Below are 27,233 nucleotides of genomic sequence, written 5' to 3'. Positions count from 1 at the left end.
CAATGCAAATACATATATATAATTTTGACTATGTAATTTTCTTCTTTTTTTTTTTTATATAATCTATCTTTCACTGGTAAAATTAACCTAGCCTAAAAATTCTAGACTGTTCATGACTTTGACAGCGGACAAACTTACAAAATCAGCAAGGGATCAAATACTTATTTCCTTCACTGTAATTAATATAATTCAAATCCTGGCACTATTAGATGATAGGAGGGTGCTTGGCACAGTTTTATAAAATATAAGAGGGCGTCTTGGCACTTATATACTCTGTACAGAGGGCATTTTTTGATAGTCCTGGAACATTTCAAAAATGTTTCCCAGCTGTTGCTATGTTTTGCAGTGTTGTGTTAGACATGAATTAGGGCTCTGTGCAATGTTCATTGTTGGGCCTTGCTGTGTCTGAAGTTGGTTAACTGTTTGCATGCCATAGGATAAAGACGAGAGGATCTCCCTGAATTCTCTCTGTGTGCCAGGAGTGGAAAGTTTGATGGAAAAATAAGTTTTCCATCACACATTCCATGTGAAATTTTTTTGCTTGCAATACCTAATAAACTACACTTATACCATGTATGTGAATGTGTAGGTGTGTAGAGGGGGGTAATGATAACAAGTACGGGGAAGCCCAGAGACAATCATTTGGCTACCCTACTCCCCCTCACCCGGGGCATCCCTCCCATATAATGTTTTGGATTGTTGCTAAGGAGCAGCACAAACAGAGGTGTTCCCCATGCGGGAGGAGGAAGGGGCTCTGTTGGAGAAGAAGTCTAACATTCAATTCTGACTGTGTGGCTCCAACCGTATTCATGAACCATATACTCAAATTGTTTCTGACCCCTTTCACCTTTTTTTAGACTGGAATTTATAATTTATGTCAGAGCACAGACAGCACCCTCAGGCTCCTAAGCATCTTAGTAGCATCCTCGAATTCCTAAGTCTAGATGCAAAACGATACCTGAGCGAATAACAACCAGTGATACCTTATGCTATATGCCCTGATGTTGTTAGTACAGGATCTAGATTTTAAATAAACAGTTTATAACTTAAAGGGGTTGTTCGTTTTTGGGCAATCCCTTTTTGTCAGAACGTTCCGCTGACAAGAAGTTGATCTCAGGTTTTCCCGCTGCTGGGATTCCCAGCAATCAGCTGTAATCACTGTCAGATCCTAACAGCAACTGTTCAATTCTCCTGCAGCGCCACCTCAGGGGAAAGGAAGAATTACACAGTAAACATTGAAATCACTTTACACTGTTATCATTTAAATCAACGGACAGTCCATGTAATGTATGGATGGACGGGTCCTTCCAGAGTCGCTTTTTTGTAGCCCTCTCTCTGCTCTGGCTAATAGATGAGGAACTTAGAAGTGGGAGTCCCGTTTATAATCTCAGAATTGCATAATAAGGTCTTACAAAATGGGTTTGGACCCTTCCAGATATCAGTGTACAGATTCAAAGAACAACAAAGAAAGAATCCCTGTGTCATGCACCTCCCTCTTAAGCCGTGCACTAGGCATAACACAGTCTATCATTTTTACCTGGAGTGTTCCTTTAGGCACAACTTTTGTGCAAGATGACTCTCCCCAAAGCCAATGGAGGTCCTGCAAAAAGTTGCGAGACTTCAATTGAATGAAAGTTGAATCTCGTGACTTTAGTTGCACTGCACCTTGGTGCTAGTCATAGGGTGGCACAAGTACTAGTAAGAGGAAACGTGTATGTGTATGTATATATATATATATATATATATATATATATATATATATATATATATATATATATAGATGTATGTATGACAGTTGTCAATGAGTTAATGTTCTACAGAGCTCAAAGGATAGTAGAACAAGTTTGTGGCTGTCACACAGAATCATCTCTTTCCAAGATCTCAGCCTCACACTCTCCCTTGGGCTCTGCTCCCTCCCAGTTTTACATTTCCAAAAAAGGCTTTTGGTTCCATGGGTTTGCTGGAAAGTTTGAATCCTGGAGAGGGGGAGGCAGCAGAGATCCAGTGGAAGGGGAGGAGGGAAAGTTCTTGCTGCCAGCGAAGAAAATAATGAAATCATATCCCATCTGTGAAGTACAATCGCTTTTTCTACTAACAATAAAATGGATTCTTATCTCTCCCTGCCAGAGGGAACAGAGTGCAGAGAAATGCCCGGCCAGATCATTGACAACAAGCTGAAGAGTTTATGGAGGTGGTGGACAATTCTTGGACCTCACAGCAATGGGAACATGAATAATAATTAATGGGCGCCTCAATATGCAATTATCCTTTATAGTCGTACATGGGCCTCAAATTTGGCAGAAAACAAAGGAGCTCTTCTGTTCTTTATGGTTGAGCAGAGTCCTCAGCATATAGGAGCACTCATGTATGATCATTAACCAGGGGATCTTAGTTGCACCAAAGTTAAAAAAAAAAGGCATGAGTCCGTTTAGTTCAACTTATTCTGCTCTAATGTTGATCTAGATGAAAATCAAAGAACCCCATTAGACAGAAGCCAATTTTCCTCATCTTAGGTTAATAAAAATAAATCCTTTTTTACTTCAAATATGGCAATAAGAATAAATCCCTGGATCAACAACCCATCTCCAGTAGTCTAGTAACCATAACTTGTAATATTATGACACTCAAGAAAGGCATCCAGGCCCCTTTTGAACTCTTTCACTGAATTTACAATAACAATTTCCTCTGGCAGAGAGTTTCATAGTCTCACTGCTCTTACAGTAAAGAATCCCTTTCTATATTGTTGTAGAAACCTTCATTCCTATAGACGTAGTGGATGCCCCCTTGTTATATCTACACTCCTGGGTATAAATAGACAATTGACTTTTTACATATTTATACATAGTTATTAGGTCACTCCTCAGCCGTCTTTTTTCTAAACGAGATAAACCCATATGAATCTGCTGCCCCTGGGGTTGGGCATCAGTTGTGAATGCATGCAGTTTCATAAATTAGTTATACAGAATTTGCTTTAGTATACACCATAAAAAAAAAAAGTACGCAATGGACTAAAAGTATCGACATATTGATGTACTTCGCAGTCCCCATATAGCTATAACTGGGCAATGCAGACACACAATGATGTATCATGTAATTGCACAGTATTATAGAATGATCAAAATCTAAAATAGTAAATAAAGACAAAATTTTCCACGTTTATATAGATCCTATATAGTGTGACATCATTAGTGGTTAAGGTGGATCTATCAACAGTAGTAAATGTGAATACATTAAATTGTATTGTATTGTATATTATTACGGAAGTTGGCATTTTCCTCAACTTTCAGCAGCCTGTAGTTCCCCCTTTCCCTGCCTCCTGGCTCTCAGTAAGGCCCCATGCACACGGCCATAATTTTTACCCGTAATTACAGCCCGTAATTGCGGATCAGAGTACGGACCCATTCATTTCTATTGCCTACGGACACCTTCTTGTATATTTACGGGAAGGTGTCCAGGCCATAGAAAGTCGCCGCATAAAATAGGATATGTCCTATTTTTTGGTGCTCCCATACTTTATAATGGGAAATGGCCCGCAAATGCAGGTGACTGTCCGCGGCTGTAGCCCTAATCACGAATTGGGATTACGGCTACGGCCGTGTGCAGGGGTCCTAAATGTTCAGAAACCTCCTCAATCACCAAAATATCAGTCTAGTGTAAAACAGTAAATAGAAGGGAGGAGGGGGATGCAGCTGCAGTTTCTTTCTTAGTGTTTCAGTGAAACAGCATAAGAGGCTCAGCATGAAATATGCTTTAAGTAATAGGCTCAGTTATAGCTTTTCATCTGGTTCTAGGGGTTCCCAGTAACGCCTCTGTTGCTGATTGTTAGCCAACCGAGTAATAGTTAAAATAAGGTGCATATGAATGATTACACTCCCCCCCACACGCACCCTTCAGATTACTGTCCGTGGCAGCAGGTATGAGATATTTAGCAGACATCAGAGAAGAATGTACCGGGATTAGAAGTATAAAACTTGCAGCAGTTTAACCTCATGAGGAGTCTTGGAAATGGAAAAGAAACTGCACAAATTAGGACAAGTGTAATTACAATAAAATAAACCTTTCACGGCGGTTCTCTGCTCTCATCTATCAAAGAATATTTGGTGTCCTGTTATATATAAATTGTTTACATCTTTCTTCAATCTGTGTATTTCATATCTCCTTACAGATCCTTTCAAACGTCAGTTCAGCTAATCTATGAAACTCTAAATAAACATATGAGTATGTGGTATAGCTACGGTGGCTCTAATGTGGCCCCGTATGTCTTCAGATTTTATATCCTATTTTCTAGCCAAAACCTGTACATAGTTGAATAGTCATGGCAATGATGGTTTTTTATCATCAAAGACGCAATAGACTAAAATCATAGGTTCTTCTTTACAAATATTTTATATCTTGAAGTGATCTACATAAAAAGATGAGTAACCTTGCAAATACAGCGTTTTACTGGTTCTATTATATCATACTTTAGAGCCACATTTACAATTCTGGTTGTTGCTATTAGAATCAGTCAGCACTCTGTTGACAGTCACACCCTTAGTGGCTTAGCTAAGATCCCATAGTACGATGCTCTATGCTGTACTGAATTCTAGGGCAGTTAGTATTTTCTACATCAAATCATTGTACAATGTCTGGTGTAAAGATCACAATTCCCAGAATGGAAGCCACTACACCAAGTTCTATATAGACACTGGAGAAGCAGGGGATACTTGGAGATGTTAGCTATTTAGGGACTGCAGACATGTGTATGCAGTTCTGCAAAAGAAGGAGCTATAGGATATAATCAGAACAAGATAAGCAAAGCAAAGTAGTTTAACCCCTTCCCGTCGCAGCCCTTTTTCAGATTTTCATTTTCGTTTTTTCCACCCCACATTCCAAAAGCCATAACGTCTTTATTTTTCCGTCTATATAGTCCTATGAAGGCTTGATTTTTGCGGGACGAGTTGTAGTTTTTCCATTTATTTTGCCATATAATGTACTAGGAAACGGGAAAAAAATTATTTGTCGGGTAGAAAATAAAAAAAAACAGCGATTCCTCCATGTTTTTTTGCGCGCCGTTTTTACGGAATTCACTGTGCAATTAAAACAACATGTTAACTTTATTCTGTGGGTCAATACGATTACGGCGATACCAAATATATATTGTTTTTTCTATATTTTACTACTTTACAAGTAAAAACCTAAGTATAAAAAAGAAAATTTATTTTGTGTCGCCAAATTCTGGGAGCCATAACTTTTTTGTTTTCCGTCGATTAAGTGGTATGAGGGCTTATTTTTTGCGGCATTAGTTTTTAATAATACCATTTTGGTGTACAATCGACGTTTTGATTACTCGTTATTTTATTTTTTGTGGGAGATTAGGTGACCAAAAAAATAGAGATTCTGGCGTTTACAATTAAAAAATTTTTACGGCGTTCCCCGTGCAGGTTAAATAATGATACATTGTAATAGTTCAGACTTTTACAGACGCGGCGATACCAATTATGTTTATTTATTTATTTTTTTACTATGCTCTAGGGGGAAAATGGGAAAATTTACATTAAAAAAACAACTTTATTTAACTCATTTTTACTTTTTTTTATTAGTCCCCCTAGGGGACTTCAACCAGCGATCATTAGATCGCTTGCACTATATATTGCAATACTATTGTATTATAGGCAACTATTAAAGAGGTTCTGTCACAACATTATAAGTGCCCTGTCTTCTACATAATGTGATTGGCGCTGTAATGTAGATTACAGCAGTGTTTTTTATTTAGAAAAACGATCATTTTTGACGGAGCTATGACCTATTTTAGCTTTATGCTCATGAGTTTCTTAATGGACAACTGGGCGTGTTTTACTTTTTGGCCAAGTGGGCGTTGTGGAGAGAAGTGTATGACGCTGACCAATCAGTGACCAATCAGCATCATACACTTCTCCCCATTCATTTACATAGCACATAGTATTCTAGCTAGATCACTATGTGCAGCCACATACACAAAAACAGTGTCCTGACAGTGAATATACATTACCTCCAGCCAGGACGTGATGTTTATTCAGAATCCTGACACTTCACTAAAGTTTCTGTGAGATTTACAGCAAATCAAGAGTAATCTCGTTTTAAATGACAGTTTACAGCGTAATCTCGTGAGATTACGCTTGCCTTGCTGTAAATCTTAAAGAAACGCTAGAAAAGTGTCAGGATTCTGAATACACATCACGTCCCGGCTGGAGGTAATGTATATTCATTATCAGGACAATGCAGTAATGTTAGTGTTTGTGTATGTGGCTGCATATAGCGATATAGCTATATCGCTATGTGCTGTGTAAATGAATGGAGAGAAGTGTATGACGCTGATTGGTCACTGATTGGTTAGCGTCATACACTTCTCTCCACAATGCCCACTTGGCCAAAAAGTAAAACACGCCCAGTTGTCCATTAACTCATTAGCATAAAGCTAAAATAGGTCATAACTCCGTCAAAAATGATTGTTTTTCTAAATAAAAAACACTGCTGTAATCTACATTACAGTGCCGATCAGATTATGTACAAGATAGGCCACTTATAATGTGGTGACAGAGCCTCTTTAAGTCCTGCCGGAGGCAGGGCTTAATAGGTGCACAAAGATGGCGGACCTGGGGGCCTTCATTAGGCCCCCAGGCAGCCATAGCCCCCTCCCGCAATTGCGTTGCGGGGGGCGCGATGAGCTGTTAGAGGGGGTCGCCCCCCTCTTTCTAACTATTTAAATGCTGCGGTCGCTATTGACCGCAGCATTTAACGAGTTAAACGAGCGTGATGCCGCTAGTTACTCTGAAGTGTCGGCTGCAACAAACAGCCGACATCGGCACCGTATGGAGTGGGTTTACTCCGTGAGCCCGTTTCATACTTCCCCTACCCGACTTTGGCGTATGGATACGTGAAATGTTGGGAAGGGGTTAAAATTTAGTAAATTAGCTCTTATGTTTGCTATTTTTAAAGGGTAACTAAACGTTCAACAAACTTCTGACATGTCATCGTGACATCCGGACAGACTATTGATACAAAAACTTGAGGACAGCATCCATATGGCAAAGGTGTAAAAGTGTTTTATTAACACATCCCAAATATAAAGAGCTACATTTAGACTCCACACTGATAAAGACTCCTGTGGAGTCGAAACGTAGCTCTTTATATTTGGGATGTGTTAATAAAACACTTTTACACCTATGCCATATGGATGCTGTCCTCAAGTTTATGTCATAGTGATATGTCAGAAGTTTTGATCGCTGGGGGTCTGAGCACAGAGACCCCCCTTAGATCGCAGAAACGAATCAGCAGAAGCGCTCGTATGAGCGTTGAGCCACTTGCTTTCTGTTCGGCTTTTCTATGAAAGCCGAGCAGTTGGTGTTTGGAAAGTCTACGCTCGTTCATCGGCTGATTGTATAGTTTATGCTGCAAGAAATATTATTGTTGTCTGCAGCACATTTCAGTGTAAACAGGGAGACGTGCTGCCGACATGATACAACTGAATGCGGACGAGCGATCGGAGTAACGTTCACTCGTCCCCATGTGTTGCTCCTTGTGTAAGGAGCAAACGAGCACCGATCAACAAGCTGTCTCGTTAATTGGCGCTCGTTTACATTGCTCATGTCGAATCGTGTAAGAGAACCCGAAGTCCCTGCTAGACACCTATGGCAATGCTTGAACTAATATAAAGCCACGTTATAGATAAGGCAGTGTAAAATGTTGATGAGGTATTCATTGTTCTGGTAACAAAGTTATATTAGAACCACTAGATCTTAGTAAATGTGGTCTACTTTAAAAAAAAATCTAATTTTAAAAACCATAATTAAGATCTCTCATGTAATAGAGGGGGTCTCCGTTCAGGACCCTCACCTATTAGCAAGAGTGGCGAGCAGGTGCAAAAAGCATAATCCACTCTGGAGGACCCAACACGTCCGTGGATTACTGAATCTTCATTACCGGAGTCCCACACACATTACAGCTGATTGCTACGGTCCCAGCAGTAGGGATTTATCGCCAGGGGTCCCTTCTGACAAAAAGATATAGTCCACAGTGGACAACTCCTTCAATGTTTATTGTTCGAACACTAATAAACATGGAGACATGGATTATATTTTAATAACCCCTTTGCATTTGTATATGCTTAGAATGATGCAAAACAGAATCCACTGTTCAGAACTCTGATGTGCCCCCTATGCATGGAATCCTTGACTTCTTCTCCCTCAATGTTCTTGCAGTTATAACTTTGTTTATAATCTTTGAGACTTATCAAAAAATTTCGTCTACTTCCAGGTTATGACTTTCCATCCGTTCTACAATGGTTTGCTGAGCGAGTTGATCGTATCATTCTTCTTTTTGATGCCCACAAGTTGGAGATTTCAGATGAGTTTTCTGAGGCCATTAGGGCCCTAAAGGGTAATGAGGACAAAATACGCGTTGTCCTGAATAAGGCCGACATGGTGGAGACCCAGCAGTTGATGCGTGTGTATGGGGCGTTGATGTGGTCCCTGGGAAAAGTGTTCAATACACCGGAAGTTTTACGAGTCTACATAGGTTCCTTCTGGTCTGAGCCCCTAATGATTTCCAGCAACAGACACTTGTTTGAACTTGAAGAACAGGACTTGTTCCAGGACATCCAGAACCTGCCCAGGAACTCGGCTCTGCGCAAGCTCAATGACCTGGTGAAAAGGGCTCGGCTGGTTCGGGTAAGATTTTTTTTTTATATATATATTTTTCCAAAACATGGAGATTTCATAGGACTAATAGTAGTGAGCTTTTTATCATGTTATTTTGCTCTGTGTTTGTGATTGCAAAGGTCTAATGTTGTAGTATAAGGCCGACCATAGTGAAATGTTCCACCAACACCTAAGGAGAGTAAGAGATCTTCTGTTCTCAAACTTTAGAACAGTTATGTCCCATCCCTGCTTTATGGAAAAGAGGGAAGCATTGCATAATCTCTAACAGATTTTCCAATGTCTTCAAACCTCCTTGTACAATGTCAAGAGTGTCTGATTGTCAAGTGTTAACTTGACCCTTTACTGTCATGGAGGGGCCAGCAGATAGATAGTGGACCCAGATTAGGGATAAACCAGGTAGCAGTCTCTAAGGGCTCTCTTACACGGCCTGACGTAGGCTGTGTAAACGAGCACCGATCAACGAGACAGCTCTCTAATCGGTGCTCGTTTGTTCCTTACAAGGAGCTATGATCGCTACGAGCGCTCGTCCTCATACATTTCTATCATGTCGGCAGCACGTCTCTCTGTTTACACATGGAGATGTGTTGCTGCATAAACGATACAATTAGCCGATGAAAGAGCATTTGCTCGTTCATCGGCTGATAGCTGCCCTGTTTACACAAGGCAATCAACGGGAATGAGCGCTCTGTGAACGCTCATTTGCCCAATAATTGGCCCATGTAAAATGACCTTAAAGAGGCACTGTAATGTAGATCACAGCAGTGGTTTTTATTTCGAAAAACAATCAATTTTGACGGAGTTATGACCCATTTTAGATTTATGCAAATTACTTTTCTAATAGACAACTGGGCGTGTTTTTACTATTTGACCAAGTGGGCGTTGTAAACAGAAGTGTATGACGCTGACCAATTAATGTCATACACTTCTCTCCATTCATGTACTCAGCACATAGTGATCTCACAAGATCACTATGTGTTGTCACTTACACATTAACATTACTGAAGTGCCTTGAGAGTGAATAGACATCACCTCCAGCCAGGACCCGATGTCTATTCACGATCCCGACACTTCGGTAACGTTTGTGTGGGACTTACAGCACAGCAAGCGTGATCTCACGAGATCACGCTGTAAATGACAGCACAGCGTCATCTCGATGTGCTGTGCTGTAAGTCCCACACAAACATTACCGAAGTGTCGGAATAGATGTCGCGTCCTGGCTGGAAGCGATGTCTATTCATTCTCAAGGCACTTCAGTAATGTTAATGTATAAGTGACAGCACATAGTGATCTCGCGAGATCACTATGTGCTGAGTACATGAATGGAGAGAAGTGTATGACGCTAATTGGTCAGCGTCATACACTTCTCTTTACAACGCCCACTTGGTCAAAAACTAAAAACACGCCCAGTTGTCTATTAAGAGAGTCATTAGCATAAATCTAAAATAGGTCATAACTCCGTCAAAATTGATCGTTTTTCAAAATAAAAACCGCTGCTGTTATCTACATTACAGCGCCGATCACATTATGTAGGAGATAGGGCACTTATAATGAGGTGACAGAGTCTCTTTAAGAGCACCAGTCGACAATATAGGAAGTCAATCGATGCTCATTTAGTTAAAAATTTTTATGTAGCTGTGATCAAAAGGGGTCCATACACACAATTGTTCAATCGTTTGTTCGAACCCCCTCTCGTTAGTTTCTATTATTGTCTGTAGCCCATACCCAGTTTACACAAGGGGATGTGCTACCGACAAATTATAATTTTTTTTGCCTGCATAAAAGTTTCGATCAACAACATTGTCGTTGCATGTTTACACTGGGCAATGATCTTGAACGAACATTCGCATGGTGTTAAAGGCATCATCCCTTTTACTTTGATAACTTCGCAAGGATACATGGACTTACCTATCATATTTATTTATGCAGCATGTTCTCTTTCTTAAGGCCCTTTTACACGGGCCAATAATTGGGCAAAAGAGCGTTCATATGAACGCTCGTTCCCGATCACTGCTCTGTGTAAATAGGGCAACGATCAGCCGATCAACGAAGAAACAGAGAAGCTACCAGACAGATCTGCGTGTTTATGTATCAAGGAATATTATCGTTGTTGGCAGTACATCTCCCTGTGTAAAACGGGAAGATGTGCTGCTGACATGAAGGAAATGATGGAAATGTATGGTGACGATCGATCGTAGTAAAGATCGCTCGTCCCCACACAATACTGATCATAGCTCCTTGTGAAAGGAGCAAACGAGCGCCGATCAACGAGCTGTCTTGTTGATCGGCACTCGTTTTTACTGCCGATATCAAGCCATGTTCTAGGACCCTTACCCCATCTTTCAGATGAAGGCACAGTGATCATATATTCGAAAGTGCAAAGGGCTGACTTGTCATCCTATGCATGACACAAATAGAGACAATTTAATAGAGCGCTGTGTTTGGAAGGGGAAGTGAATATGCAGACCCCTCATTGTGAGGGTATTTAAGAACATAAACACTCAGCGTGTGTCCAATTATCAAGGTCACACAATCACTCAACAAGGAATTACCCTGAGGATGTAGGTCTTCTAATACAGATGTCTAGGAGTGTGGCCGTGGGGGAGGGGGTATATGTTCACTATTGACTGGAGATAAGTATAAAGATCTCTTTGCCTGTATCCTTCTTCCAGGGATGTAGAGAACAATGCATTATACTCCCCATCCCTGAATTCTGCAAACTAATTGCTAAGATACTATCTAAGGAAATTATAACGTGCTGTGTTTGCTATATTTATGTGGTTGAAGGCAAAATGTGCAGGTCAGTCCAGTATAGTACATAAACCATTCGCCTGAAATGTACACATTTATTTCATAATAATGCAGAGTCATAATCTGGGTGCCTATGGTTAAGAAAATTTGCTGTATCATTCAATAAGGGGTTTATTACTCACTTAAGGATAGTAGGAAGAGACATGCAAATTGTCTTATGTATCCAGAACAACTGGTATATAGCACAGACTAACGGGGAAACTTAACAACATTTATACACCAGTTTTCTTGGTTAAAAAAGTTGCAAAGGGGCCAAAAGTTGCAAAAATTAGTACTTTTGGCTAATTTTTGCCCTTTTTTGGCAACACAAAAGTGTTTAGGGTTAAGTAGAAGGGGCGTGAACCGTGGTCAGACATATTTCCTATAATTTACACCAGAAACTGACTTAAATTATAGCGGAAACTATGTCATTCATTGGCGATGCGTCAAGATATTAAAGAAGACCTTGGTAACGCAAATTTCCATCCTTGCACCCCCACCTGACAGTATATCACATTCTACACGTCTTTTATGTATACTGTGCTTACTTTTTCCACTGCTGCCTTTGGTGTGCTTAGAAAAAGACACTATCTTGATTTTTAGATTTCCCCAGCTTTCTCTTCCTCTCTGCTTTGCTATCAATCTTAGGATATTTCAAAACAGCATCACATGACCAGCTAAAGACTATACAATTTTCGCATGCTAGGGGACAATGTGATTATAAATCTCTCTGTATTCTTCTAAATAAGCTAAAAAAAATAACTATAAGTATACAGACAGGGAGGCTGCACTATATTCTTCTACATTATACCTGTGTGACAGGAACCTGTCTAAGTGTCAGTGGTAGCTGTTGATGATAGAAGTTTCTGTCATAGTCCCCTGTGTATAACTAGTGTGGTACAGGAAATGCTGAAGCCTGTGATGGGTGACACATAGACAACCATAGACCCAAGCAGAGAAAGTAGTCACCGAGCCTGATTCACACTGCTGCTAAGCAACCATCCCAGCTTGATATATAGAGATAGAAGCAGCAAGAAAAATAACAGGTGAGGGACTAACACATGGAATTCCATAATGGAGCACATGGGAAACTTGAAGAGTCTCTTTAAGATAAGGTGTGCCTCTTAATAATTTTGTCTCATCTTACTCCAGCTTGTTTCTTATTAACACTGGCGTATGAAATACCAGTCTTAATAACTCTCCCCCTAAGACTTTAAAAGAACACGCCAGGGAAAACGAATACCAGTCTAATGCCTAGTGCAGGGCCCTAGAGGGTGGAGCATGACACAGGAATTTTCTCTGGTGTTCTTTGAATGTCTGGTTAGTCAATGGTGTCCGCTGGGCAGAGCATGATGGCCTCCATTATAAACAAAAGTAACGACACAGATGAGAACCGAGCCTGACACAGTGTATTTGTTTTACCCAGAGGTGTCCCCTTAAATACAGAGCCATTTCATCTTCATGAGTGTAAGATTTTTTCTTCTGGATTTGTATGGATATTAAATCGATAATGTACTGCACTGTTTAAGAACTAATAAAGGAAATATGAAGCTTGCTACACATTAATCAATACATTCCAAAACATAATGAGTAAGTGCGACACTTACATGGCGCAAAACTCACTATACGTGTCCCTCAACATTATAACACACCAAGCTAATAATAATACTGATTTGTAAACGACAAGTCGGGAAAAACTATATAGTATAGATTAAATCATTGTATACTTTAAAGAGGACCTGGAGTGTCTGTTTTAGTAAACACATGTAGTCCATATAAAATAACAATTCTAGAAGATCTTTTCGTAGAACAATGAATTGTACCAATCCTCTGTTATTCCTCCTGGAAATGTATGAACAAACTGATGACTTGGTGTTACCACTGTCAATGCAATGTGTTCCTACACACTAGACACTGTCCAGTCAGTGATGACACTATTGACAAATGGAATGGTGGCACACAGGAGAGCGGACAGCTCCTCTATACTACACCACACAGGAGAGAAGACATATCCGCTATACTACACCTCAGAGGAGAGCTGACACCTCTATACTACACCCCACAGAAGAGAGTAAATATCTGCTATACTACACCACACAGGAGGGCTGACAGATCCTCTATACTAGACCCTACAGGAGAGCTGACAGCTCCTCTATACTACATCACACAGGAGAGCTGACAGATCCACTATACTACACCGCACAGGAGAGCTGACAGATCCTCTATACTACACCAAACAGGAGAGCTGACAGATCCTCTATACTACACCACAAAAGAGAGCTGATAGATCATCTTTACTACACCAAACAGGAGAATTGACAGATCCTCTATACTACACCGCACAGGACACAGGAGAGCTGACAGATCCTCTATATTAAACCACACAGGAGAGCTTTCAGATATTCTATACTACACTACACAGGAAAGCTGACAGATCCTCTTTACTACACCACACAGGATAGCTAAAAAATCCTCTTTACTACATCACACAGGAGAGCTAACAGATCCACTATACTACACCACACAGGAGAGCTAAAAAATCCTCTTTACTACATCACACAGGAGAGCTAACAGATCCACTTAACTACACCGCACAGGAGAGCTGACAGATCCTCTATACTACACCACAAAAGAGAGCTGATAGATCATCTTTACTACACCAAACAGGAGAACTGACAAATCCTCTATACTACACCACACAGGAGAGCTTTCAGATCTTCTATACTACACTACACAGGAAAGCTGACAGATCCTCTTTACTACACAACACAGGAGAGCTGACAGATCCTCTATACTACACCACACAGGAGAGCTGACAGATCCTCTACACTACACCACCCAGGGGAGCTGACAGATCCTCTATACTACACTGCACAGGAGAGCTAACAGATCCTCTATACTACACCACACAGGAGAGCAGATTTCTCCTCCATACTACAGATCTTCTAAACTACACTACACTACACTACACTACACTACACTACACTACACTACACTACACTACACTACACTACACAGGGGAGCAGACAGATCTTCTTTACCACACAAAAGAGCTAAAAGATTCTCTTTACTATACCACACAGGAGAGCCGACCGCTCCTCTATACTACACCACACAGGAGAGCTGACATATCCTCTATTCTACACCACACAGGAGAGCTGACAACCGCTATACTACACTACACAGGAGAGCGGACAGATCCTCTATAGTACACCGCACAGGAGAACTGACAGATCCCCTATACTACACCACACAGGAGAGCTGACAGATCCCCTATGCTACACCACACAGGAGAGCTGACAGATCCCCTATACTACACCACACAGGAGAGCTGACAGTGCCTCTATACTACACCACACAGGAGAGCTAACAGATCCTCTATACACCACACATGAGAGCTGACAGATCCGCTATACTACACCACACAGGAGAGCTGACATCTCCTCCATACTACACCACACAAGAGAGCTGACAGATCCTGTATACTATACCACACAGGAGAGCTGACAACTCCTTTATACTATACCACACAGGAGAGCTGACATATCCTCTTTACTACCACCACCACACAGGACAACTGACAGATCCTCTTTACTACCACCACACAGGAGAGCTGACAACTCCTTTATACTATACCACACAGGAGAGCTGACAGATCCTCTTTACTACCACCACACAGGAGAGCTGACAGATCCTCTATACTACAACACACAGGAGAGCTGACAGATCCTCTTTACTATACCGCACAGGAGAGCTGACAGATCCTCTTTACTACACCACATAGGAGAGCTGACAACTCTTCTATACTACACCACACAGGAGAGCTGACAGATCCTTTATACTATGCCACACAGGACAGCTGACATATGTTCTATACTACACCACAGGAGAGCTGACAGATCCTCTTTACTACCACCACACAGGACAACGGGACAGATCCTCTTTACTACACCACATAGGAGAGCTGACATATCCTCTATACTACACCCCACAGAAGAGCTTTCAGATCTTCATACTTCACTACACATGAGAGCTGACAGCTATTCTTTACTACACCACACAGGAGAGCTGACAGCTCCTCTATACTACACCACACATGAGAGCTGACAGCTCCTCTATACTACACCACACAGGAGAGCTGACAGCTCCTCTATGCTACACCACACAGGAGAGCTGACAGATCCTCTATACTACACCACACAGGAGAGCTGACAGCTCCTCTATACTACACCACACAGGAGAGCTGACAGATCCTCTATACTACACCACACAGGACAGCTCCTCTATACTACACCACACAGGACAGCTGACAGCTCCTCTATACTACACCACACAAGAGAACTGACAGATCCTCCATATTACACCACACAGGAGAACTGACAGCTCCTCCATATTACACCGCACAGGAGAGATGACAGATCCTCTATACTACACCACACAGGATAGCCGACAGCTCCTCTATACTACACCACACAGGAGAACTGACAGCTCCTCTATACTACACCACACAGCAGAGCTGACAGCTCTCCTATACTAAACCACACAGGAGAGCTGACAGATCTTCTATACTACACCACAGAGGAGAGCTGACAGATCCTTTATACTACACCACACAGGAGAACTGACAGATCCCCTATACTACACCACTCAGGAGAGATGACAGATCCTCTATACTACACCACACAGGAGAGCTGACAGATCCTCTATACTACACCACACAGGAGAGGCGACAGGTCCTCTATACTACACCACACAGGAGAGCTGACAGCTCCTCTATACTACACCACACAGGAGAGCTGACAGATCCTATATACTACACCACACAGGAGAGCTGACAGCTCCTCTATACTACACCACACAGGAGAGGCGACATGTCCTCTATACTACACCACACAGGAGAGCTGATAGCTCCTCTATACTACACCACACAGGAGAGCTGACAGATCCTATATACTACACCACACAGGAGAGCTGACAGCTCCTCTATACTACACCACACAGGAGAGGCGACATGTCCTCTATACTACACCACACAGGAGAGCTGACAGCTCCTCTATACTACACCACACAGGAGAGCTGACAGCTCCTCTATACTACACCACACAGGAGACCTGACAGATCCTCTATACTACACCACACAGGAGAGCTGACAGCTCCTCTATACTACACCACACAGGAGAGCTGACAGCTCCTCTATACTACACCACACAGGAGAGCTGACAGCTCCTCTATACTACACCACACAGGAGAGCTGACAGCTCCTCTATACTACACACGACACAGGAGAGCTGACAGATCCTCTATACTACACCACACAGGAGAACTGACAGCTCCTCTATACTACACCACACAGGAGAGCTGACAGATCCGCTATACTACACCACACAGGAGAGCTGAGAGATCCTTTATACTACACCACACAGGAGAGCTGACAGCTCCTCTATACTACACCACACAGGAGAGCTGACAGCTCCTCTATACTACACCACACAGGAGAGCTGACAGCTCCTCTATACTACACCACTCAGGAGAGCTGACAGGTCCTCTTTAAGGACACTTGGGAGAATAAATCCTGGGTAAAACATACTAAAAATAAAGTTCCTGGATTTCAAATTGTAATTATTCATTAGGGAGCTTTTTGACTCTTCTAGTCCTGGCTGCTATTGACAGGGAGATGGCAGAAGGGACCCAGTCCTGGCTCTTAGATTACCTTCTTAAAATTTCTTTAATAGTGACCATGTGACATGCAAACATACTGTATATTATCATGATAATACTTCATAACAAAAAACCTCTTCCATGTTTGTAGAATAATCTATATTTGGGTATGAAGTAGAGGGTGCAGGGATTGTACATGGGTGTCGGGCCTGTTCTGACAGTAGATGATTTAATTTGCTTCTCTTTCTGGCTCTGGCATCCAGGCTGGGAAAATGGTGTGTGACCCAAAGCCAGCACATTCCTGCGAGTTTACTCACCGAGGGAGCGAGCAGGAGTGAGGGAGAGAGGGAAAATGTAGTGAGAGAGGGAGAGAGCTAAAGGGCTAGAAAAAGGAATACGGAGAGAAATGGAATAATTGATGTGGGAAGGAGCATGTGAGGTAAAAATAATGTCTGGAGGGAAAAACCAGCAGAATCAGGAAAGTGAGGTTAGTGAGACTGGTGAGATTGAACTATGGAAATCTCTTTGTTTCTTTCTCCATCCTGCTAATCTGCAAAATTATTGTTATTTTTTATTCTCTCCTTTTTCCTACTATGGCTGCTAATTCTGTCTTCTCTCTGACCATCTCTATTATTCTAGGTGTAGCTAGGTTTTCCTTCACCTAGGGCAAAGATTCAGTATGCTGCCATAGCACCGTATCTATTTACCCTGGCCAAGATAGAGTAGGTTGTTGGCGACCCCTTGAATCAAGAACATTGGGCACATGCTCCATAATCCCCTCTATAGCTACCAGGGGCGTAGCTAAAGGCTCATGGGCCCCGATGCAAAAGTTCTTATTGGGCCCCCCACTGCAAACTCCTCATGGCCGACGGTCCGCAGCTTTCAGCTGCATCGCTGGGTCTCCTAAGTGACCCAACAATGCAGCACTAGCAGCCGGGGCGTCACTAAGGCTGGGTTCACACACCCTATTTACGGCCGTAATTCGGGCGTTTTAGCATTGAATTACGTCCGAAAATGCGTCTCAAAAGCATTGGCAAACATCTGCCCATTCATTTGAATGGGTCTTACGATGTTCTGTGCCGACGGTCATTTTTTTTACGTGCCGCTGTCAAAAGGCGGCGCGTAAAAAAGATGCCCGCGTCAAAGAAGTGCCTGTCACTTCTTCAGACATAAATGGAGCCGTTTTCCATGGACTCCATAGAAAAACAGCTCCAATTACGTCCGTAATGGACGTAGCGAAAGACGCCTGCACATGCCTTTACGGCTGAAATGACGGTGCTGTTTTCTCCTGAAAACAGCACCGTAATTTCAGCCGTAGTGGACGCTGCCGTGTGAACATACCCTCAGGGCTTAAAATGTCAGGGGAAATAGCCCCAATACATATGTGTCCGCCCAAAAAAAAAAGTGTGTATAGGAGACAGCATAGCATATCTATAGCACTACGACCCTATAAACTATGGATAGGATTAGATACAATGACTCAGCAGACAGTATCACACATGATAGGATTAGATACAGTGGCTCAGCAGACAGTACCACACATGATAGGATTAGATACAGTGGCTCAGAAAGCAGTATCACACATGATAGGATTAGATACAGTGGCTCAGCAGACAGTATCACACATGATAGGATTAGATACAGTGGCTGAGCAGACAGTATCACACATGATAGGATTAGATACAGCGGCTCAGCAGACAGCATCACACATGATAGGATTAGAGATAGGGCCCAGCAGACAGTATCACACATGATAGAATTAGATATAGAGCCCAGCAGACAGTATCACACATGATAGCATTAGAGATAGGGCCCAGCAGACAGTACCACACATGATAGGATTAGATATAGGGCCCAGCAGACAGTATCACACATGATAGGATTAGATATAGGGCCCAGCAGACAGTATCACACATGATTGGATTAGATATAGGGCCCAGCAGACAGTATCACATATGATAGGATTAGATACAGTGGCCCAGCAGACAGTATCACACATGATAGGATTAGATACAGTGGCCCAGCAGACAGTATCACACATGATTGGATTAGATACAGGGCCCAGCACGCTGACATTGCGGCTCCAGCGCTGGACCCAGGAAAGGTAAGAATAATAATTTTTCTTCTTTATGTGTTACTGATTATTTTTGTGTGTTTGTGTTTTTTTACAGGTTCGGTTGTTGGACTTCGGATTCGAGGACTTCAATGACGACGTTTTTTTATTCTCAATAAAATGGTTAATGAGGGTTGTGTTTTTTTATTTCAATAAAATATTTTTTCTATGTGCTTGTATCTTTTTCAACTTTATTATCACCGCCTTAGTAATGGCCGCTGGCTGATTGACAACCTCCATTACTAAGGCGGGGCTTAATGTTAGCAGGTGCAAAGGCTAACACTAACCCCCATTATTACCCCGGTACCCACCGCCACCAGGGGTGCTGGGAAGAGCCGGGTACGAACCTGTACCTGACCATCTGTAGTGACGGGCAGGCACCGGGGTGGCCGCAGGCTGGTAGTATTAGGCTGGGGAAGGCCAAAAACAGTGGCCCTTCCCACCCTGGTAATGCTGCCTGCTGCTGCTGTGTTGTATCTGGCTGGTTATGAAAATTGGGGGGGGACCCGACATCGTTCTTCCAATTATTTTTTATTTTTTAAAATGACGTGGGGTCCCCCCCATTTTTCATAACCAGCCAGGTACAATAAAGCAGCAGCAGCCTAGCATTACCAGGGTGGGAAGGGCCACTGTATCTGGCCTTTCCCCTCCTGATACTACCAGCCTGCGGCCACCCCAGTGGCTGACCATCACTACAGATGGTCAAGTACTGGATCATACCCGGCTCTTCCCAGCACCCCTGGTGGCGGTGGGTACCGGGGTAATAAAGGGGGTTAGTGTTGGCCTCTGCACCGGCTAACACTAAGCCCCGCCTTAGCAATGGATGCTGTCAATCAGCCGGCGGCCATTACTAAGGCGGTAGTAATATAGTTTAAAAAAAAAACGAAGACATAGAAAAAATATTTTATTGAAATAAAAAAAAAAACACAACCCTCATTAACCATTTTATTGATAATAAAAAAAAAAGCCGTCATCGAAGTAGTCCTGGAATCCGACGTAGTCCAACGACCGAACCTGTAAGAAAAAACGATTAGTAACACATGTGTTAGGCTTAGATACAGGGCCCATGTGTGATACTGTCTGTGGGACCCTGTATCTAAGCCTACCACAACGTAGGCTTAGATACAGGGTCCAGCAGACAGTAATCTTATACAGTATAAGATTACTGTGTGCTGGGGCCCTGTATCTAAACCTACAGTGTGGTAGGCTTATATACAGGGCCCAGCAGACAGGATCACACATGGGCCATGTATCTAAACCTACCATGTGATTGGCTTAGATACAGGGCCCAGCAGACAGGATCACACATGGGCCATGTATCTAAACCTACCATGTGATTGGCTTAGATACAGGGCCCAGCAGACAGGATCACACATGGGCCATGTATCTAAGCCTACCATGTGATTGGCTTAGATACAGGGCCCAGCAGACAGCATCACACAATCTGTGATCTTGTCTCATGGGCCCACTAAGCCTGCAACATCGTAGGCTTAGGGGTTGTGCAGTCCCTAAACATTGATGGCCTATCCTCAGGATAGGCCATCAATAGCTGATGTGTCGGGTCCGTCTCCCAGGACCTGCCAATCAGCTGTTTTGAAGGGGCCGCAGCTCGTACGAGAGCTGCTCCCCTTCATTTCACTACTCGCTCACACTGTGAATTGCCGACACCGATTCACAGTGTGACCGGAATGAAGTGACCGGAATGAAGGGGAGCAGCTCTCGTACGAGTGCTGCGGCCCCTTCAAAACAGCTGATTGGCGGGTCCCGGGAGTCGGACCCCGCCAGTCAGGGCTAATCTTACCTTCCTCTTCAGCCGCGGCGGTAGTTCTGTCGTCTCTATGCTGTGCGCGGCGCATAGCGCTGTGACGTCATGCGCTGTGCACAGCGCTTGACGTCAGGACCTCCGCTGCGATCCGGGACCAGGAAGGTAAGTACAGTCTGTAACTATAATAACAGGGGCCCGCGGACCGAGTTACTATAGTAACTATTTATTGATGTGGTGCGGGGGGGCTGTTAGCCCCCTGGCTTCGGGGCCCGGTCGCAATTGCGACCGCTGCGACCCCCATAGCTACGCCAGTGATAGCTACAACATGTGGCATAGCTAGCACAAGGCATCCGATGCTAGCGATCACTACATTTAATTGTATTTGCGCCCCTCATTAGTATCCCATGGTGCCCTAGGTATTTTCAGAGTCTACCAACACCCTTGGCACCTACATATTTCATGGTGCTGTACAAAAAAATGCATTTACATCTATTCACATACACACTGGCCCGTTTCATCGGAAGCCGATTTACCTAACAATTTGGATTCTGGGTAGAAACAGTAGTACTTATATGACCTTATGCAAAAACAGGGAGGACCCATGGTCTTTGTGCTAACCCGTTAGCAAGCCGGCTAATCTTGGAAGGATTTGACCACAGTCTTATGGCTATTGCGTCCTACATCAGCCACCATCTAATGTCTGTGGCAGTGGTAATCTCATTTTTGTCTCTTGCTTTCTCTAAAAAGGTTGGTTTCTATCTCTTCCGTCAGTATTATCAGCCTTGTCTTAATAGTGTCTCTTGCTCAAATTGTCATTTACCTTCTTATGCTCTCCCTTTAAGCTCGCTGGCCACTATTGCAACCTTGTTCTACTTGTTCTACTTTTAGTACCGACCTACCACTTGTAGGTACTATGATCAATTGCAAGAATGCAGCCTCTTTGTTTCTTACTCTGACAATCTCCGTCGCCAACCTTTTCCACCCTCATGTAGTTACAGCTGCTGCTGGGCTTGCTGTTTACATGTTAAATACATTATTAATGTCACAGGTTCCTACGGAGTTGGAACACTCCACATCATTTGGGACATGTTTGTTGCTGGGGAAGTCGGGGCATAGTGTAGGTACGTGCCTCTATGATTACATTGGGAAGCTAACCGATGGCTCCAGAGACTGCGTGGAAACATTAGGACCTCCTTATCTCTTCCTGTCACCTTCTCATCGTGTCCCCCTGCTTTGTCCTGTTAATGAGAGCAGAGTATGGGATTTCCTCACCAAGGGAGGGAGGTGTATATAATCTTGGTACACGGACATCTGTAAAACCGCTTCATGGGGGTAGGGCTGTCCTGGTTGAAGCGCGCCAGCTCTGCCTGCACCAAGATGAGCTCATGCAGTTAGGTCTAAAGGCGACTGCAAAAAGGAGAGTTTATACATTGTTGTAATATTACAAATTCTAGACATCTCAAGTCACATTTTCAGTAACTTCTACATAATATATTGCATTACATAAACCTACACATATGCCTGCCCTGAGCTCAAGGCTATGGTAAGGGGTAAGCAAAAGAGACAAAAGTCAAGGGTGTAGATTGACGTTGGCTGTAGCAGGTATAGAGTAAACTTGGCAACTGGGCATTGTTGAGGGCACAGCAACTGACATCACCCAATTCTGACCTAGATAGTCGATGGGCCCCAATGATGAACTCAAACATAAAGCTGTCAAGTAAATTCATAATGCATTAGTAGGATAGTAATATATAGGTACTAACATTGGCAGGGCCTTGGTTTCATTTTGGCTCTAGTTTGGCACTACCCTTGAACAGCTTATGAACTGTAACATCTGCAAAAAAACTTTACTGCAGGAAATGTGAAATACTTCAATTAAATTGTTTACTCTAAAAGTCTTGGAGAAATGTAAATCTTCTGCTTAGGATTTATTGGTTCTCTAACCTTCATTGGGCGAATGTCAAGCGTTTATAGATGATCTTGCTTTACCTTCACTACTTCAGGATATGGATTCTATTTAAGCACATACTGTATTTAGTTTGTTTAGGCATTTAAATGTCTCCAAAGTCGTTGTTTAGAGTATTGTACAGGTCAAGGGACTACAAGAAAGTGCGTGACAAAAAGTGCAGGAAAGAAGGCAGAATTTATGGTCTTCTTAAAGTTGTTCTTCAGGACAAGGTCTGGCAATTAATCAGATCTCAAGTACATCAGTCCTGGAGCATCTCCTTAAGGACCTTTTACACCGGCCAATTATCAGGCAAACGGTCAGCCGATGAACGAGCAAAAGCTCATTCATAGGCTGATTGCATCGTTCCAAATGTCAAAACTGTTATCGTTGTCGGCAGCACATCTCCCTTTGTAAACAGAAAGACGTGCTGCTGACATGATAGAAATGTATGGGGACGAGCTTGTGAAAGAAGCAAACGAGCGCCGATCAGCGAGCTGTCTCGTTGATCGGCGCATGTTTACACGACCTGCGTCCGGCTGTGTAATATTACCTTTACTCAATGGTAAGAAAAAGATCTGACTGTGTGACCATCCTCCAAGGTCTATGGGCAGCTGTACCGCAAACATTATAGAGGCAAATGAATTATAAGGGTTTTTGAGATATTTTTGAATAAAGTGAATGAATCAATATTAAATGTACCAATGAGGATCGCCACTTCCGTATTATATCAAAAGTAAACTAAATCTCTGCAATATAATGTTGTGTAGATGAGAACAAAAAGGGTAATGAATGGGTCAGGTGGTATCTTATTTCATATTTAATGGTTCCTGTCTCATCTGAAATAGATAAGCGAGTCGGTGTCATTAATGGTGTCAGTCTCAAAGGAAGCTGAAAGCTTTTCTGTCATCCTGTTCCCCTTGAAGTGTTAGATGTCTCACGCTCCCGCCCGCTCGGTCTTCCTACCATTCTCTCTATTGATGTTGTGGTCCCTGCAATTCCCTGCCAACTCTGGAGAATTCTCCTGGTTTCCTTAGCAGGAAAAGAGCAGGATGCTGGTAGAAAGACGGTGACGTAGAGAGAGCAGAGACACTATAAGTGTCAGGCACACCGTTTATGTCTTGTCCTTTCTGTGCCAAAAGTAATGTCTTACCATAACAAAAAAGTGAAGACAATAAACGGGGACCATGTATGATTCAGGAGGATACAAATCATAGTAATTAGTTTTACATATGACTTTTATAGTACTGTAGATTGTAATATAGCTTTGTATGCTACACATATGAGCTCGAAGGCTAGCTAGTGAAGCCCATGCAGTTGTCCATGGAGAACGGTGGCCTCAGCTAAAGTTTTCCCCATGAAAAAAACATTCCATCACACCAAAAAGGAGAGGGCAACCACACCGAGGGTCACCCTAAAGGATGAGGGGGATGTTCTGGTCCCTTCTGTCCAGGCATTGGGTTGTTCAGTGGTGGTATGAGCTCGACCAAGGAGGTAGGGTCGTTTTGATTTTAGCAACGTATTCTTCTTTCATAAATACATTATTTGCCAGTTGCCAAATAGGTTTGTGATGTATAAATGATGGGTATTAAATAAATAAGTAAAAAAAAAATATTTTTTTAATGAATGTTTAATGAACAGTTTCTCATAATTTCTGCTCCTTGTAGGTCCATGCTTACATCATAAGCTACTTGAAGAAGGAGATGCCTTCTGTCTTCCGGAAAGACAACAAGAAGAAGCAGCTTATTAATGAGTTACCTGTTATTTATGCCAAGATTCAACTAGAGCATCATATTTCTCCTGGAGATTTCCCCGACTGTGCCAAAATGCAGGTAGCTATCTGTCCAATATCTCCAATTTCAAGTTTTGTGGTGGCCAATTTTGCCCATTGATTTCAACTGGGTCATGTAAGATTAGCAATTGTGGGCAATGACCATTTTAATAATATCTGCTACTGTTCACAGTGTAGTCAATCGGAAACTGTAGTTTTTCCATAAATTTTCTAATATTCATACTTTACTTAACGCCCTACAGGAACAGCTCATGATTCACGATTTCACCAAGTTTCACTCACTGAAGTTGAATATGATTGAAGTTCTTGATGAGTTGTTGACAGTGAACATTGCCAAATTGATGCCCCTCCTGCGTCAGGAAGACCTTGAAACCACTGACAATGTTGTACAAGGAGGCGCCTTTAACGGAACCCACAATGGTCCTTTTGTTGAAGGCTCCACTTATGGCATCTTAGAAGGTATTGAAGATGAGGAATGGGTGGTTACAAAAGACAAATCGAAATATGATGAGATCTTCTTCAACTTGGCCCCCACTGATGGCAAATTAACTGGCACAAAGGCAAAGAACTGGATGATAACAACCAAGTTACCCAACTCTGTGCTAGGCAAGATATGGAAACTTTCTGATGTTGATCGTGATGGCATGCTGGATGATGAAGAGTTCGCTTTAGCGAGTCATTTGATTGAAGTCAAACTGGATGGGCATGGGCTTCCTCCTGAGTTGCCTAATCACTTAGTCCCACCATCCAAGAGGCGACAGAAAGGGTCTGCTGAATAAATGCTCTTGAGCTTCGAAATTTATGTCCTTCAACCTGCTTTTTATGGCAGTTTTAACCCCAATCTATTGCACACTCACAAACTCGATGTCCTTCACAGGAACATTCTTCATCAAATGATACTAACATAAGCAAATTATTTTAAAGACACAGAGTCTGCTTCAATATATCCAAGTTCCTTACCCTGTTTTGAAGCTCAGAGCCCCTCACGTGGGTGGCAGGAAATGTATATGATTAAAGAAATGATAAAAAGAGATTTATTACAACAAAGTCTTAGCACCACATAGATGAAAGATATCTGAAGAACCCAGGTCTACCACACGAACTATGGCCAACGGTGTTATATTCCAGTCCAGGAGTTCATGACAATACATGCAAGGAACCACCAGTTGTCTAAGGGATGAATAAAGTTAGGTTGATTTCATCATTATCATGATGTATTGAATACTAATAAATTATAGATGGATGGGTTGGTCATGTGAATGGGTTGGGATGGGTTGGTCATCTTGGTGGATCTGAGCTGTCCGTAAAGTATGTTGTTACATAATCCACACTAGAAACTTAATGTTGATATATTCTGCTTTCCTCACTGAATGGAACATAAGCAGCAGGTCACAATTATGCCTTATTGCTTTAATATATATATATTTGTATACGTGTTTGCTTATATAACACCACAGGGAAAGAATGGATGTAATTAATAAAGAATGCAAGGCAAAATTAAAGAGCCCAATCCATTGTCAGCAGAACTGAGATTTATATAGTTCCAGTCCTGAAGGTGGACTAAGCTGAAGCTCTGAATCAGGGGTGGATATGCCATGTGTACAACCTGGGCAGGTGCACAGGGGCCCCGCAAGCATAGGGGCACTGTTACTAAAAAAACAAAATAAGAATAGCGCTTCCTACTGTCTATCAGATTGCACATGAGAGACTACGGTAATGACTCCCACCCGTGACTGAATAACTGGTGGATTCTGGAGAACCATGAAGGGGGTTGTCCACCACTAGCATCCCACACTCATGAAACTAACAGTTGTAAACCAAGGGACCCACATACTCGGGCTCACAGCTGTCTGTGTCCGCCCTTGCTTTGAATCAAACCTCATGCAGTATAGCTGTGAAGTTTAGTATAGCCTCGGTTATATGCTGATGTAAACCCGGGACGTGTCTGGTAACCTCTGATGACTTAAATCATGTCTGTAAGTTGGAATCTAATATGCACCCTTGACTACTATGTAATACTGGTGCTCAGAAAGCAAATAAAAAATCTATTGGTTATTAATATATCAGTCTATGCATTACTGAGCTAAACACTATACATGAAATAAACATTGTGTATATACTTTAAGATGACTAGTTTGCAATTTGTTCAACCTTGTGGGTAATAAATGTGTTTATATATGGGTGGTGGGAACCAGGGCAGGGATGTGGTCTCCATAGGGGATGCAATGTTAGTGCTCAAGGAAGTGGAAAATGAGCTTGAGTCGTGAAAAAGCATTGGGGTACCAGGACTTCCTGTACAAGGTGTTTAGGGGTGTGCTCGTGTCAGGCAGCTCCTGAAAGGGGCCTTATTTTTATCATTATATTGGGGGCCCCACCGTCTTCTGTGTATTCCATGGGATGGCCTGATCTATTGATTGGGAAAGAAATAGGTTAAATATGGGTGAGAGTAGGTTATTGGAAGTGTCCCACAAAAATATAACGTAAAAGTTGATGTT

At 42.5% G+C, this 27,233-nt stretch overlaps 1 protein-coding gene across 1 annotated transcript in view; it reads left to right on the top strand.

The window, feature by feature from the left end:
* Window positions 1-26,832, top strand: part of EHD2 (EH domain containing 2) — a 32,315-nt gene extending 5,483 nt beyond the window's left edge. Inside the window, exons 3-5 of the mRNA XM_075836228.1 lie at window positions 8,275-8,687; window positions 24,614-24,778; window positions 24,981-26,832. Of these exons, the coding sequence (XP_075692343.1) occupies window positions 8,275-8,687; window positions 24,614-24,778; window positions 24,981-25,517 (1,115 nt within the window). The 3' untranslated portion in view covers window positions 25,518-26,832. The remainder of the gene's footprint in view (window positions 1-8,274; window positions 8,688-24,613; window positions 24,779-24,980) is intronic.
* The last annotated feature ends 401 nt before the right edge of the window (window positions 26,833-27,233 follow it).

This window comes from Rhinoderma darwinii, chromosome 8 (assembly GCF_050947455.1).
Source record: "Rhinoderma darwinii isolate aRhiDar2 chromosome 8, aRhiDar2.hap1, whole genome shotgun sequence".
Lineage (NCBI taxonomy): Eukaryota > Metazoa > Chordata > Amphibia > Anura > Rhinodermatidae > Rhinoderma > Rhinoderma darwinii.
This window is presented reverse-complemented; position numbering and strand designations above follow the sequence as displayed.